The 13760-nt window shown below is 35.6% G+C and overlaps 1 protein-coding gene across 2 annotated transcripts; it reads left to right on the top strand.

Annotated features, from left to right (window-relative positions):
• The first annotated feature begins 459 nt into the window (after positions 1–459).
• Positions 460–13145, top strand: LOC129302131 (uncharacterized protein At4g26450). Of its 2 annotated transcripts, XM_054940806.1 has the most exons (5): positions 460–2678; positions 2892–3084; positions 3317–3371; positions 5770–5895; positions 12849–13145. In XM_054940806.1, the coding sequence occupies exons 1-4, from the start codon at positions 799–801 to the stop codon at positions 5874–5876; spliced, it is 2235 nt and encodes a 744-aa protein (XP_054796781.1). In that variant the 5' UTR covers positions 460–798; the 3' UTR covers positions 5877–5895; positions 12849–13145. The 2 variants fall into 2 exon arrangements, with proteins under 2 accessions (XP_054796781.1, XP_054796782.1); XM_054940807.1 differs by lacking the exon at positions 5770–5895 and having other exon boundaries at positions 462–2678.
• Positions 13146–13760: the final 615 nt, after the last annotated feature.

The following is a 13760-nucleotide window of genomic DNA, read 5'->3' as shown; positions in this document are numbered from 1 at the left end:
AAGACTTCTGTGTTAATAAATTTTAAAATGAAAACACTATTTTATCCTTATTAAAGATAATAAACCTTAATTATAATTTATGTTTTGTGTATTGTAAGAGTTGAATAAAAAATATAAATTATCAAATATAATTTTTTTATTGATTTTATCAAGTATAATTTTTATTTTAAAATAACAGCCCCAAGTGCAATTTTTATATAAGAAAAAATAATTTTTATTTTATGAATTATAAAAATTTAATAAAAATCATAACTAATCAATAAAAATAAAATAATTTTTTTAATTTAAAATTTATTGACGTAGAAAATTTTATAAATTTTAATAAAATTATAATATTATGAAATATTAGATTATTATTTATATAATTTGAGAAATTTTTTTGCATGTGATTTGTAAATAAAGTAAACAGTATTCTCACAGATCAACCGAAAATTCCCGAATTAAAAAGGAAGGTGGGATGATCATCGAATATTGATCGGATTATGTTCGCTGCCTGCCCTGAGCTGCGGGTATGAAACGAGCTATCTGTGGATCAAATAAATAAAACTTGTTCGTACATTCATTCCTCCTAGAAAGGTCGGAAGTTTGGAATACTTCAATCGAAAGCATACCTGTACAGAGTTTGTAGCTAATTGCTTAGATCCGTGTCCCTTCTAAAAATTTCATTTTTGGCATTCGTGATTGTGGTGTTAAATTTAATCAGTAAGAGGCGGAGGAGAAACTATTTGGTTGAGTATCGAGTCTGTTGAAGAATTGGTAATTAATTGAGTTGATTGATTCCTTCAGCCAGCCATAACGATGCACGCTCGCCAACGTAGCCCTGGAAATGGTTATAGGTCAGGTTCCATGGGGATGGGTATGAATCTAGCTGAGAGTTCAATCAGAGGCGGCCATGGCTTTTATGGCAATCGTGATAGTGGTTTTGGCAGGGGTCATGGTAACCCCAAAACTTTTGCTCATACCTCGCAGCCACCCTTTCGCAAGGGCGATATTTTTATGGAAGCTGGTCGTCTTGCTGCCGAGTATTTGGTTTCTCAGGGTTTGCTTCCACCTAGTACTCTCCCTGTTAAATGGCATAATTCTAGTTTCAAGAAGCACTCTAGTGAATTTAGGGCGCAAGACGGAGATGCTCCGCAATTACCAGCGGAGGGGCGTACATCAGTCCTTGCTCGTCTTGGAAGCTCAGTTTCTGACACGTCATCTGGTCGGAGAAGGTTCGGTGTTGATGACTTCAAAGACAAAGTAAGGAGAAGAGGGGGAAGTTTCCGAAGCAATGGCTTCGATTGGGGTCGTGATTTCAAAAGGAGTGGCTCCTGGTCTGATAGACCTCGAGTGTCCCCTGAGAGAAAGGATAATGATGATACTGTTGCCAAACCCCACGATGAGGAGCAGCAGCAGCAAGCTGTTGGTACTGATAATGTTTTGCAAACGTCTAACTCGACTGGGTTTGTGCCAAAATGTGAGGATGGGGGTGATCTAGATGCTGGGATAGACAAGGAGCCCGGTTCAAGTGAAACTGAATTGAAAGCAGGACCTTCTACTGCAGCAAATAATAAATATAATATGGAAAGGGAACCGATCAAGGCTTCCAATAACTTGGACAATATCAGTGCAGGAGGTAAGGAGTTGAAGGATAGTACTTGCGACGATGATATAGAGAAACCAAGTATCTCAAATAATTTCTCTATTTCTCTCACTGGTCAAGAGAGTAATACCTCTAGCAGGGTTTGCACTGATTTGCTGACGCTATGCAAATCTGTCAAGGTGCCTACCAAGACCCGATCCTCACTGACATGCAAGGGTTTGAAGGTTGATCCACTCAGGAACAATGGGAACGAAAAAACTCATAATAGTGTGTGTCTTCAAGGACCTGAAATCTCACCTGAAGAGTCTGTCAAAGGTTCATCATCCGTTGATTTGCAATCTGACAAAACTTCGGATTCGAAACATCTTGACTCAGAAGTTACCAAGGTGCAATCTGTTTATGCTGCTGACAACATCAGAGATTTACATGCTACTTGTAATGTTGAGCAGGTTACATCTGTGAGCTCGGAATCTTGTGAAGATAGAGCTCACTTAAATAGTAACAACCTAGAGTCCAGTCCCAGATTGCCAGAGTATGGAAGTAGCATATCCATGATTGAGGAAAGAGGTGAAAAGCGTGCAGCAAATGCTGATGATGGGAGGGAGGAAACCAAAAAACTAAAAGAGTGGCTTCCTTCCTTCGTCCCAAGGACCAAAGATTATTTCCTGCATGGCAAGGCAATTGAAAAGAACCCAGTGGAAGATGAAATTTCACCCCTTGATAACGCAACTTTAAAGACTGATCATGGGAGCCTAATGAGTAATCCTCAGTTCATACAAGGTGGAAATAGACCATTTCTTCAGTGTTCAGAGGAGAAACAATCATTGTCTAGTTCATTTAGAACTTGTGATCTGAATCTCATTGAAACATCTGAGCTACATGATAATCATGAAGATGATCCAATTCTTATCTATCCCTCTATTTCTGAAACAAAGAAAGGGACAGAACCTGTTGATATTGATCTATCCATAAGTCATGCCAGTGTATCTAGTGGATTCAGTACTTGTGCAACAGGTAGCAAAGAGATTGAAATAATTGATCTAGAAAGTGATTCTGTTCAAGAAGGAAGGCCCGCTGACATTAAAGATAGAAAGTAAGTTCTTCATGTGTTTATGTTTAAAATACTTTTTGCGTCAGTCTGTTATATTTTCCTACTCTATCTTAATAGTAGTGTTTGCTAGAAGATCTAGTTGACGTGTGTTAGCTGTAAATCCGTTTTTCCAATTGAAATACCATACTGTTAGCTGCAGTCTTTTCCCTCATTCACCTTGCTTTTTTACTTATCTAAATTTATTTATATACACAGGACAGAGGCTATGTTTGCAGGCCTTGAAGGCTTTTCTAACCATGCTCAAAATGCTGGTGAATTACATGATGTTCAGGACGGTGGTTATGGGCTAATGCTGTCAGAGTTGCTTGGGTCTGATTTCCCGAACTGTTCTTCGGTGCCAGGGGACATGAATTCTGTGCACAATGAAATTGGTCTTCATAATGGACCGGTACCATAGCAAAGCTTGAATTCATTGAGAATTTAATTCTGCCCTGATATATGATTCATGAAGAATTGAAGGCTACTGCATTTATTTTAAATCTGCAGTGAAATGTCATCATTTTAAGCTGTGATTTAATTTATTTTAATTTATTATTTTTTTATCTGGCCAGAATTTAGCAATTACCTATGAAATTTTTATCAATGATTAACTTATTTGGACATTCAACTTATTGTTTCAGGGAACACTTGGTGAGGATGATTCAATATATATGACACTGGGAGAAATACCATTAAGTATGCCCTATCTCAATTAATGGTTTTGTTTTCACTGAGCATTTGTGATTTTGGTTTGTTTATTTTGGATATACCATATGAGAGGTTAAAAGACGAGGGAGAATTATTTGGAGAAGCCATAACTCACATTTGGTTAACCATGTGTTCTCTTATATACATACACACATGCATTGTTTTTAGAGAAACACACATTAGATCACCCTTTAAGCGCTAAAGTTAATGTTAGTGTTATTAAAGGGGAAAGACACACTCAAGGCTTAAGGCTTGTAAAATGCCTTAGGCACAAGGTGCTAAAAAGATGCGTGCTCGAGAAAAGCAAGACACCACCATGTGAAAATGCATAATTTATACACAGCAAATCATAGATAAAATGATAGCTGTAAATTTACTTAACCTTAAATGCTCAAAAAAATTGTGTCACGTGAAGAAAAATATAGATAAAAGTAGTATTGGGAGTAGGCTGGCCATTTTTCAAGTAGGGTAGGGCCAACCTATGGGCGGTTTATTTTACAGGTTGTGTTGGGCTAGCTTGCAAAAATTAGGCTAGAAAAACCCAACTCAATCCAACCCGCACGTGGGCAGGTTGTCTGGCTGGCCTACCAAGTGGTACTGTTCCTTTTTCCCCCCTAAATTTTCCTCCTTCTACTGCGTGAGCAACAAAGATCAAGCATGAAGTGGGGAGGATGGGTTTTGGAAATGTAGAAATAATTTTTTTTAAAAAAAAAAGCTAGCTTGTTTAGCTTGCCAATTTTGTAGGCTAGGCCAGATTAACTCGTGCTAGAGTATCGATTAATGTGGATAATGAGTGATTTGGGAAGTTAGAGAAATATTAGGAATAAATATTATTTTTAATTTATTTTAGACTATTATTTAGATTTTATTCAAATATTTATTTATTTGGATATCTAAATACTTATCTAGATATCAAGTATAAATTTTATTCCAATATCAAGTTATTTAGATTTTATTTAGTTAGTTTGGATTGTATTTAGCATTATAAATATGATTAGCTACTCAAAAGCTACAGTATCATGACTAAAATAGATTTTTGAGCCTTTTAGAAATTCTCCTAGGTGTGGCTATTGGGAGAAATATAAGGTGAGATTCTTGTTCTATGTTATCTTAATAGAATTACTCTTCCTATTCTGTTCTATCAGTTATCAGTTCTATGTTCTCTTACTAATGTATGAAGTTTGATTATGATTTCATCTTTTAATAAATATTGATCTTCCTTATTTCTCTCTACCTATTTTGGATCCTATGATTTGGCATCAGAGGTTTTGATCCATGGCACCCACCCATTCTGCAAGCCTTTTTTACAAACCCACATTTTCATGACTCATCCCATTCTATTATCATCCATAGATATCAATTCCACAGGTGCTTTACAGATGCTCTCTTTATGAGCTTATCCTCACATTTGGCTTCAGTCCAATAAGTGATATAGCCACATTATGCCTCCAAAATGCATATGTAGGCAATTGGTACTTATCCATAACATCTATTACGACAAGCAGCCTTGTCCTCCACTAAATAGGGTTGGCTATGTAGATTGTACGATATCATTATGCTCTATCAATAACCAAGTTTTTGGGTGTGTGTGTGTATATATATATATTAACCAAAAGGTCTTGCTCAACAACTTCTTTGAGTATTTTGTTTGATCTTCTTCTACCTCTCTCTCTCTCTTGCTATGCTGGAATTGTGCCTCTTGTGGGTGTGGCATCTATTTAGGAGAAGATGGTAGAAAATTGTTTGAGATGGTTTGGACATGTTTGAAGAGGGCTGTGAGAGGTGCTGGTGAGGAGGGGAAAGAAAGAAAGAACAAATGGGATCAAGATATATTCTTGATGAGGCAGGATGGGGAGGCAGTTAGAAGAGAAGAGGGGCAATAATGCAACTAACAGAGTGCGGCAACATGGGGGAAGGGGGTGAGTTGGAAGAGTGAGAAGTTGGTTAGTAGGAGAATAACTAAGGGTCAATTTGTGAGTGGATGCGGTAATCGAACTCTAAAAGGTATATTGGGAGATGCTGTAACTTCTTGAAAGCTAATGAGTATTCTGTGCTTGCTAGTTGCAACTGTGCTTCTTTGTTATTGTCTTATCCTCATTTTACTGCTGTTCTGCTTGCGATAGTTGCTCTATATTTGAATCCTGGTCAGTTGTGCTAATGTGGTGGGATTTTTCTTGTTATTTTTGGTGATTAAATAATATTCGAGGGGTTTCTATCATGTTCTTTGACGAGAAAGCCCATTGGTGTTGAGGGGTGGATGAAGCATTGGCCAATCATAACTTGCTCTGGAACTTCTATGTGAGAGGAAGATGGAAGGACATAGATCAAATTCTTTGCTTCTATGTTACTTTGTTAACGGCTAATTCATCTTTCATGTCTTCTGTAGCTTCTTTGTGGAAAGTGGGTTGTATGGGTGCTTATAAACCATTTCTAGATAGACATGAGTCTGGTGGACTCATGCATTTGGGGTTGTTAGTGTGGAGCTGCTATTGAACTGACTTCATGGTCCAAGGTAATCTGTACAAGTGAATCTGATATATAAATAAGCCTAGCTGGGTTGAAGACAGTGAATTCTATTCTATTCCACTTTAGCAGCCTCAAATCAGATCCTAATAATATAATGAACTGTAACTATTTACGATAATTGACATTGGGTGTAATTTCAGACAGTTGTCTTCCCTCAAGTTTGGTCATAGATGTTGATCATGTTCAACTTACTCATGCTGTCTTCAAAACTCCATCTTGAAAGTCCCTTTGTAAGAACATTTTCTGTTTGTTATTCAATTGAGACATATGTCAAGCAAATCATACCATCTTCAACCTTCTCTTTGATAAAATGTTTGTCCACTTCTACATATTTGGCTTTGTCATGCTGAATTGGATTGAGTGATATGCTTATAGCCACCTTTTTATTAGAATAGAGTTTTATACATAACTAAACATCAGTTAGTGGCTCTATTTTCTGTATTTGGAGCCAAAGTCTCTCACAAATCCCTTGAGCTATAGCTCTAATTTTTCTTTCCACACTGCTGCTTGCCATGACATTTTGTTTATTCTACATTGGATGAAATTTTCTCACACGTGTATAGTACCTCATGGTGGACCTTCTATCATCTAAAAGAATGGTGCTCTTCTCAGGGTACCTTACAGATACCATGGCATTTGTTACAATTGTTCAAGGTGTACTTTTTTGGGTGAGTACATGTGCTAGCTAACAACACATACAATGAAAGCTATGTTAGGTCTAGTGTGAGTGATAGGATCCAAGATAAGTAGAGAGAAATAAGAAAGATAAATTTTTATTAGCATATAAAATCAGAATCACTTCATAATATTAATAAGAGAACATAGAACTGATAGAAGAAAATAGGAGTAAATCTATTAAGATGATATAGAACAAGAATCTCATTCTATACTTCTCTCAATAGCAATGCTTAGGAGAATCTTCAAAAGGCCAAAAGTCTTAAAAGTATATTTTATTCATGATATGTCTGCTTTTGAGTTGCTAAACATATTTATAATGCTAAATACAATTTAAACTAATGAATGAAATCTAAATAATTAGATAATTAAATAAAATTGAATAAAATCTCTTAGAATCTACTCCCTCTCTTAAAAAATGTAAGGCATTTTTTTGAGGAGTTAGATGTTAAAAAATGTAAGGCATTTTTAGTCTTTTGAGGTGTAATCATTATCTTTTTTTTAAAAGTGTCCCTATTGATAATGATTTTATATTTATTATAGGGTGTTTAATAGGGGTAAATATGAAAAGATAGGGTTAGTTTAAAAGTAGATAACTATTTTATTAGGCGGTGAGATTCGGTTAAAAATGCTTTACATTTTGAGGGCAAGGAGTATATTTTTATAAAATACTGAATAAAATATAACTAAAATCTAAAGAACTAAATATCTGAATAAAATTTAAATAACTAAATATCTAAATAAAATTTAGAGAACTGAATATCTAAATAAATTCTAAACAATATTATTAAATAGAAAATGACTGAAATAAAATAAAATAATATTTATTCCTAATATATCTCTAATTTCTCAAATTATCCATTATCTCACCATAATTGGTACTCTATCAATACCCACCTTGAAATTTTGCCCTGTCCTTAAGGTGAGACATATGCAATAGCTTTCTTGTGTATCAGGAGGTTGAGAGGGGTGTAATAGATAGATAACAGCATCTCCAATATGGGTTCCAAAAGGTGAAACAAGAGGTTGCACTGAAACTTCAAGGATAAAGTTGTAGTTGGACCTTCTATCTGCCAAGTTCAGAACCTTGTGCTCAAAGAAGGTCTCCTAAAGCTTCATCATTGCTGGAGCATCTTTTCCTATTGCACTTGCTAGCATTATCTTGACTTTAGTGTTGTCTTTTAGAGGACAGATGAGTTCCTTGCCATGTTCAAGCTTTGAAATAGAAGGCTTGGAGTTTGTTGGGGTCTCTGAGAAATAAAGGAGAGGAGGATGCATCTCCTTAGCCTTATGAAAAAATGTATTTCCAGTTAAGAATGTTTCATTTTGACTAGGTTGTTGCATTCCTTTGGGACCATGAGAGTGTTGGACCTTAGATTCGTTGTTTAAGGCTAAACTCAAGTGCTTACACACACGTCTAGGTTGATGAGTTTTACATTTCTGAATTTTCATATCTCCCTTAATGCCTAAATGAATTTGGTTGGCTTTGATTTGTTTGCTAGTCGACACAATTGGTGGTGCCCTAATGGTAGAATTAAAGACGTCAAGGCGAGCTATAATATAAAGGAATAGGTGCCTTTCATAAAGTGAGGAAAAATGGTTAGATAAGGAAGTGCATGTTGAGATAGGCGGTGAGAGTGAAGTTGTAGAAGTAGTGTAGAGGTGGTGGGAATCCATTAAGGATCAAATGACTTTGATACTAAATGATAGGATCTAAGATAAGTAGACAAAAATAAAGAAGATGAATCTCTATTAACACATGAAATCAAAATCTAACTTCATAATATTAATAAGAGAATATTGAACTGATAAAAGAAAATGGAAGGAGTAAATCTATCAAGATTCTCTTAATATAGAACAAGAATTTTGTCTTATATTTCTCTTAATAGCCATGTTTAGGAGAATCTCTAGACAGCTAGAAGTCTTAAAAGTCTATTTTATTCATGATATGCTTGCTTTTGAGTTGCTAAGCATATTTATAATACTAAATACAATCTAAAATAATGAATAAAATCTGGATAATTAGATAATTAAATAAAACTAAATAAAATCTCTTAAAATCTATATCTATATAAAATACTGAATTAAATATAAATAAACTTTAAAGAACTAAATGTCTGAATAAAATTTAAATGACTAAATATCTAGATATCTAAATAAAATCTAGATAATTAAGTATCTAAATAAAATCTAAACAATATTATTAAATAAAAAATGTATAAAATAAAATAAAATAATATTTATTCCTAACATATATCTAACTTCTCAAATTATCCATTTTCCCACCATAATTGGTACTCTATTAGTGAGAGAGACATGTTAGGTGTCCAACTAATTTTATATCTCTTTTGTTGATCAAACTTCATAGATTCTACAGGAGGTTGTAGCATCCTTAAACTCCATGTCAAGGAAATATCTCATTTTTCATGAGTTTTCCACCTCGAATTCATTAGTTGGTACCTCCTTTAGTCTCTCCATTTCTTCATCATCTCCAATCAAGATGATGTCATCAACATAAATAATCAAGATGGTCCTCTTTCCTTTCCTGCATATGAAGAAAGTAATATGGTCAGTTTGACTTGCTTGTAGCCATCTCTTTGAGAACTTTTGTAAATCTCTCAAACCGAGCTCTAAGAGATTGTTTTAGTCCATACAAGGACATTTTCAACTTGGAGACCTGGTTAGGCATTCCTTGTAAGTTGAACCCATGAAGAAGTGTACTTTATACTTCTTTAATTTCTATCTAGGAAAGAATTTTTAATATCAAGTAGTTGAAAAGGCCAATTTAAATTGTTAGCTATGGATACTTGAACTTTATTGTGTTCAATTTTGCAATTAGTGAAAATGTTTCTAGTAATAACACAAGCTTTATAACTTTCCAATATTCCATCTATATTGTACTTCGTAATGAAGACCCATTTGCATCCAATAGGTCTTTTCCCTTATGGCAACTCTACCTCTTCTCAAGTACAAATCTTTTCTAGAGCTCTCACTTCATAATTACTTCTCTCCATTAGTATCTCGAGAGCCTTGTGATTTGTCAAGTGGAGCTTTTACCTTGTCAAGATTAGTGTAAAAGCAAGATGCGGAGTTGATATAGTTGAATCAAATAAAGATCATTCTATGGGATGAAGAGTATAAGAATGAGTTTAGTTCTTAAGTATGGTAAGAGCACCGAAATCATTAAGTTCAACAACTTGCTTTGGGTTGCTATGAAGATTTTGATTAGGTAATTCAAGAACCACCATTGGCTCTAACTCTCTTGAAGCCATACAAAGGGCTCATTATTACCTGATTTTTTTTTCTCTCTCTTGGTAGACTAACAAATCTTGCCTTTTTTTTTTCTCTTCCATTTTTTCTTTTCTTTTGGCTATGTTTACCCTTGATTTTGAATTCCCTTTAGTTACTTGCTAGGATGAAGTGGGTGATTGGCCAAGTGGTGAGATGATTGATGAAACTGGTGTCAAGATGGTTGCAAAGTCAAAGGTCCAATGATTCAAAGTAGTTATGTTCCTTTTCCTAAGTTTGAGATTTTCTCAACCTCTCTTTTTGAATTGAAGACTAAGGGTAGAAAGGAATGCGTCTTCAAAGAAGGTGACAATTGATATATAATTGTAATAAACTAAATGATGGGAAAGGGTGTTATTGTTAGTTGGGGGTGTGATATTAAGCCTATAAATCAATATCATCTATTGTACATTCAAGGTGTGTGTGTGTGTGACTTGAGTGACTTGAATGAATACAAGCATTATTCAGATGCCTTCTCTTCTTGACTCCCCTTTTGTTCTTCTCTCCTCTATCTTCTTCCTCTTATTCTCCTCTCTTTTCTATTCTCAGCTTCCTTTTGAGCTTTTCGCATTTCACCTAAACAACTATCATCAATTTTCAGGCATATAGCAATACTCTTTCCGAGATCTTCAACAAATGAAATTTAACTCTAGAATAAGAGGCCATTATATTGGTTATTACAATAGTTACACTTTCAAGTTCCATTCCCACCTTCCCGTTCATTTTTATGAGGAACCAAAGTCACATAAGCCCATAAAGGAGTACTCTCTTTTTGTCTTTTCATTGCTAGATTGAAACCAAGAATTCACACTTCTTGAACTACTCCTGGGTCTAGAATTAGAAGCTATTGCAGATTTAATTTCTATTTAAAAATTATAAACAATTTCCTACAATTTTAACATAAAGAGAGCTAATAAAAATTTAAAATAAATCAATGTTTAACTCAGCAAAATAATCCATCCAAATAAAAAAAAATTAAATCAGTTATTCAGCATTAAATTGGGAGAACGGACCAAGAAGTTCTCACGGTTCAGCAGTAACTAGTAAGCAATAATAATTAATAGAAATACCTAGCCAGTAACTAGTTTAGCATTCTCCCAGGTTCAGCATTCTCTAGTCAAGATTATACTCTCAGGATTAGTCACGCTTATGACTCACGATGAAGGAAAACACAAGAATGACAAGAAGCAGAAGTTAGGGGGAGCTAGTTCGCTCAGAGAAGATGAAGAAGATGAACTTACCAAGACCCACCATGAGTTAGAGCGAAGAGCCGAAGACTGTTGGTCAAATTCGAACCTCAGAGCGAAGACTGAAGAGACACTAATGCAGACTCAGACGGCTGTGATTGAAGAAGCACTGTTGAAGAAGGACGACGAGGGAGCGAGCGATAGAGCAAGGTGGACTCGAGAAAGAGGACGAGTGGAGTTGGGAATCTTAAGGCATCTGATTTCTAGGGGTGGGGATGAGTAAAAATAAGCAAAAAACGTTGAGTTTTTGTGTCGACCCGCTTCCGCCCATCTTAGCTTGCATCTGCTTGTGTCCCTCAGAAATTGGGAAAACACACGCACTGTTTTCACATTCTAAACACGTGTCATCCGACATGGACATGCCGGCCATTTTCACGTGCCCGTGCTTTTGAGCTAACAATACTATGGAATTAATTCGCACAGAAACTAAAAGTGATTGGGGTTCTAGCTACTGTGATGATGGGCTTGTTAAGTTGTCTTGTTGGCACAACTATTTGGTTAGTTGGCCATGTAATTGAAAGTGATAGACTAAGGCTGCATGATAAGATCTCTAATCTCACATTGAGTGTTGGTCATTGGATGATTCAAAGAGAATTCATTTTGAATGAGTTTAATACTTATACAGAATCACTATAAACAGACTTTTGCAACTTTGTGCCCTCCTCCTAGATATCACGAGCATGGGAAGGAACATTTAGTTCATCAAGATTGTTGAGGCCATAGCGTTCATGAAGTGGAGATCATGAAATTTTTATTTTACAACTCTGGGAAAGCAACATGATTTGTGACATTGGGCTCCTTTGGCTTCCTTGTGATGTGTCCTTGTTTGTCTCTTCCACCTATTGCAAGTAGGATTGCCTATTCTCTCTAGGGATAATTTCTTCCATCAAGCTTCTTGGTGGCAATTTGGAAGGAGGGGCCATTGAAGCTTGCACCTATGGTGGTTGGTGTGTTAGCTATACAGAATACATAAGTTTGAGCCCTTTGCCTCCGAATCTTGCTTCTCAGCTCAGCATTATCTCCCATGTTTGAAGAGTTGAGCTTTGATTTGAAACCCAGATTCACCTCTGATAAGTTAATTTCATTCCAAGGAACTCTGTACAAGTGATATAGGCAAAAGCCTAGCTAAGATGAAGGCAATAAATGCTATTGTATCCCACATCATAAAAATCCTAATAGGATTATGAATCTGTTGACTTTTTACAATGATATAGATTAAATGTAATTTCACACAAATCTCACCACATCTAGGCTTTGTTTGGCGTACAGAACGTTAGACATGTGAGAGAGATTGAGGATGAGAATGAAATGATCTCAATATATAATTAGAACTGATAATTTGATGAGTATTTGTTGCAATCTTGGTTTGAAATATTATTTTGCAGAGAATTTATTAATAATGTTTGTTAAATTGATTAATGATTCAGATTAATATCGCTGGTGAAATTTCTTTGTGAGTGGTGTGGCAGTGTATGTGTGCATTAAACATAATTTGTTGAACTGATGCCTGGACACACGAACCTTGAGTTGTTACTTACATGTTCAGAATTCTGAAATGAAATTAGGATAATTTATTTTTGTAAGCCTCTATAAGATGCATAACTGAATGAGTCTAACGTAGCAATTATAGAATAATGTTGTAAAATGTTGCTGTGCAGAGTTGTTCCCGCTTCAAAAAGAAAGATGCTTTATATGCTTCTTGCTAAGAACCTACTTTCCCTTTTTATAGGCAGCTTTTTGCAGAACTGGGAGCAGCCACCACCACAAGATTACGAGAAACACTTCTGATCTGTCCCTTAATTTATCTAAGGGGACATGATTTGTTGGTATGTACTCATCTAGCTCTATGTTGAAGTCATTGGCTCTTCAGTGTAGCAAATGATGTTTTCATTTTTCTTCCTTGTGATCTGTTTGGAATAACATGTGCTGATCACGTACCTTCGATTGCCTAGATGTTTAATGTTAACAAGGGTGACTATTGTTCCGTACTTTATGATTTAATGTTGAAATAGATAGATTCTCTTCATGTGTTTATTTTTCTTTTTCTTTTTGTTTCTGTTTCTTTGTTTTTTTGGGTCTTTCGGTTTTTGGAGGGGGGGGGGTGTTCATCTCAACGAGAAAAAGCACATGAACGGATTCTTCTTTCAACGACAGCTACTTGCCCAAAATAGGAGGGTCCTACTACACCAGAAAACCAGATACTAGTAAGTTGTGGAATACATGATAATCACAAAACTCCTAATGAAAATGGTTCTGTAACTCAAGTTTGTTCCTTGTAAATCCTTGTGGATTAAACCATCGTGAAATTCCTGAGCGAAATCCTGCATCAGTCAATTTGTAAACCCTTGTGTTGCTTTCTATGCCATTATCAATGGTGAACCTAAGTTGTGATTTAGAGGGAAGCGCGGAGTTAAGCCAGGGTATCCTCTTTCTCCATCCCTTGTTCGTTGCTAGTCTTGGAGGTTGTGTTCATCCTCTGTATTAAACGCAGGGTTGGTTGGGATAGATGTTCATGTTAAAATTGTGAGCAAATTAGATGAGGTTGTGGGCCTTTATAGTGTCCATTCGTTACATTGGGGGTAGCTTATTAGCTTCATCTTTTCCATGCTCTTTGGTGGGAAAAGATTACCAAAAACCCTGA

This window comes from Prosopis cineraria, unplaced genomic scaffold (genome assembly GCF_029017545.1).
Source record: "Prosopis cineraria cultivar Desert tree isolate PC_DT_omini unplaced genomic scaffold, ASM2901754v1 PC2, whole genome shotgun sequence".
NCBI classification, from domain to species: Eukaryota; Viridiplantae; Streptophyta; class Magnoliopsida; order Fabales; family Fabaceae; genus Prosopis; species Prosopis cineraria.
Note: the sequence above shows the minus strand (reverse complement) of the source record. Positions and strands in the feature narration are given on the sequence as shown.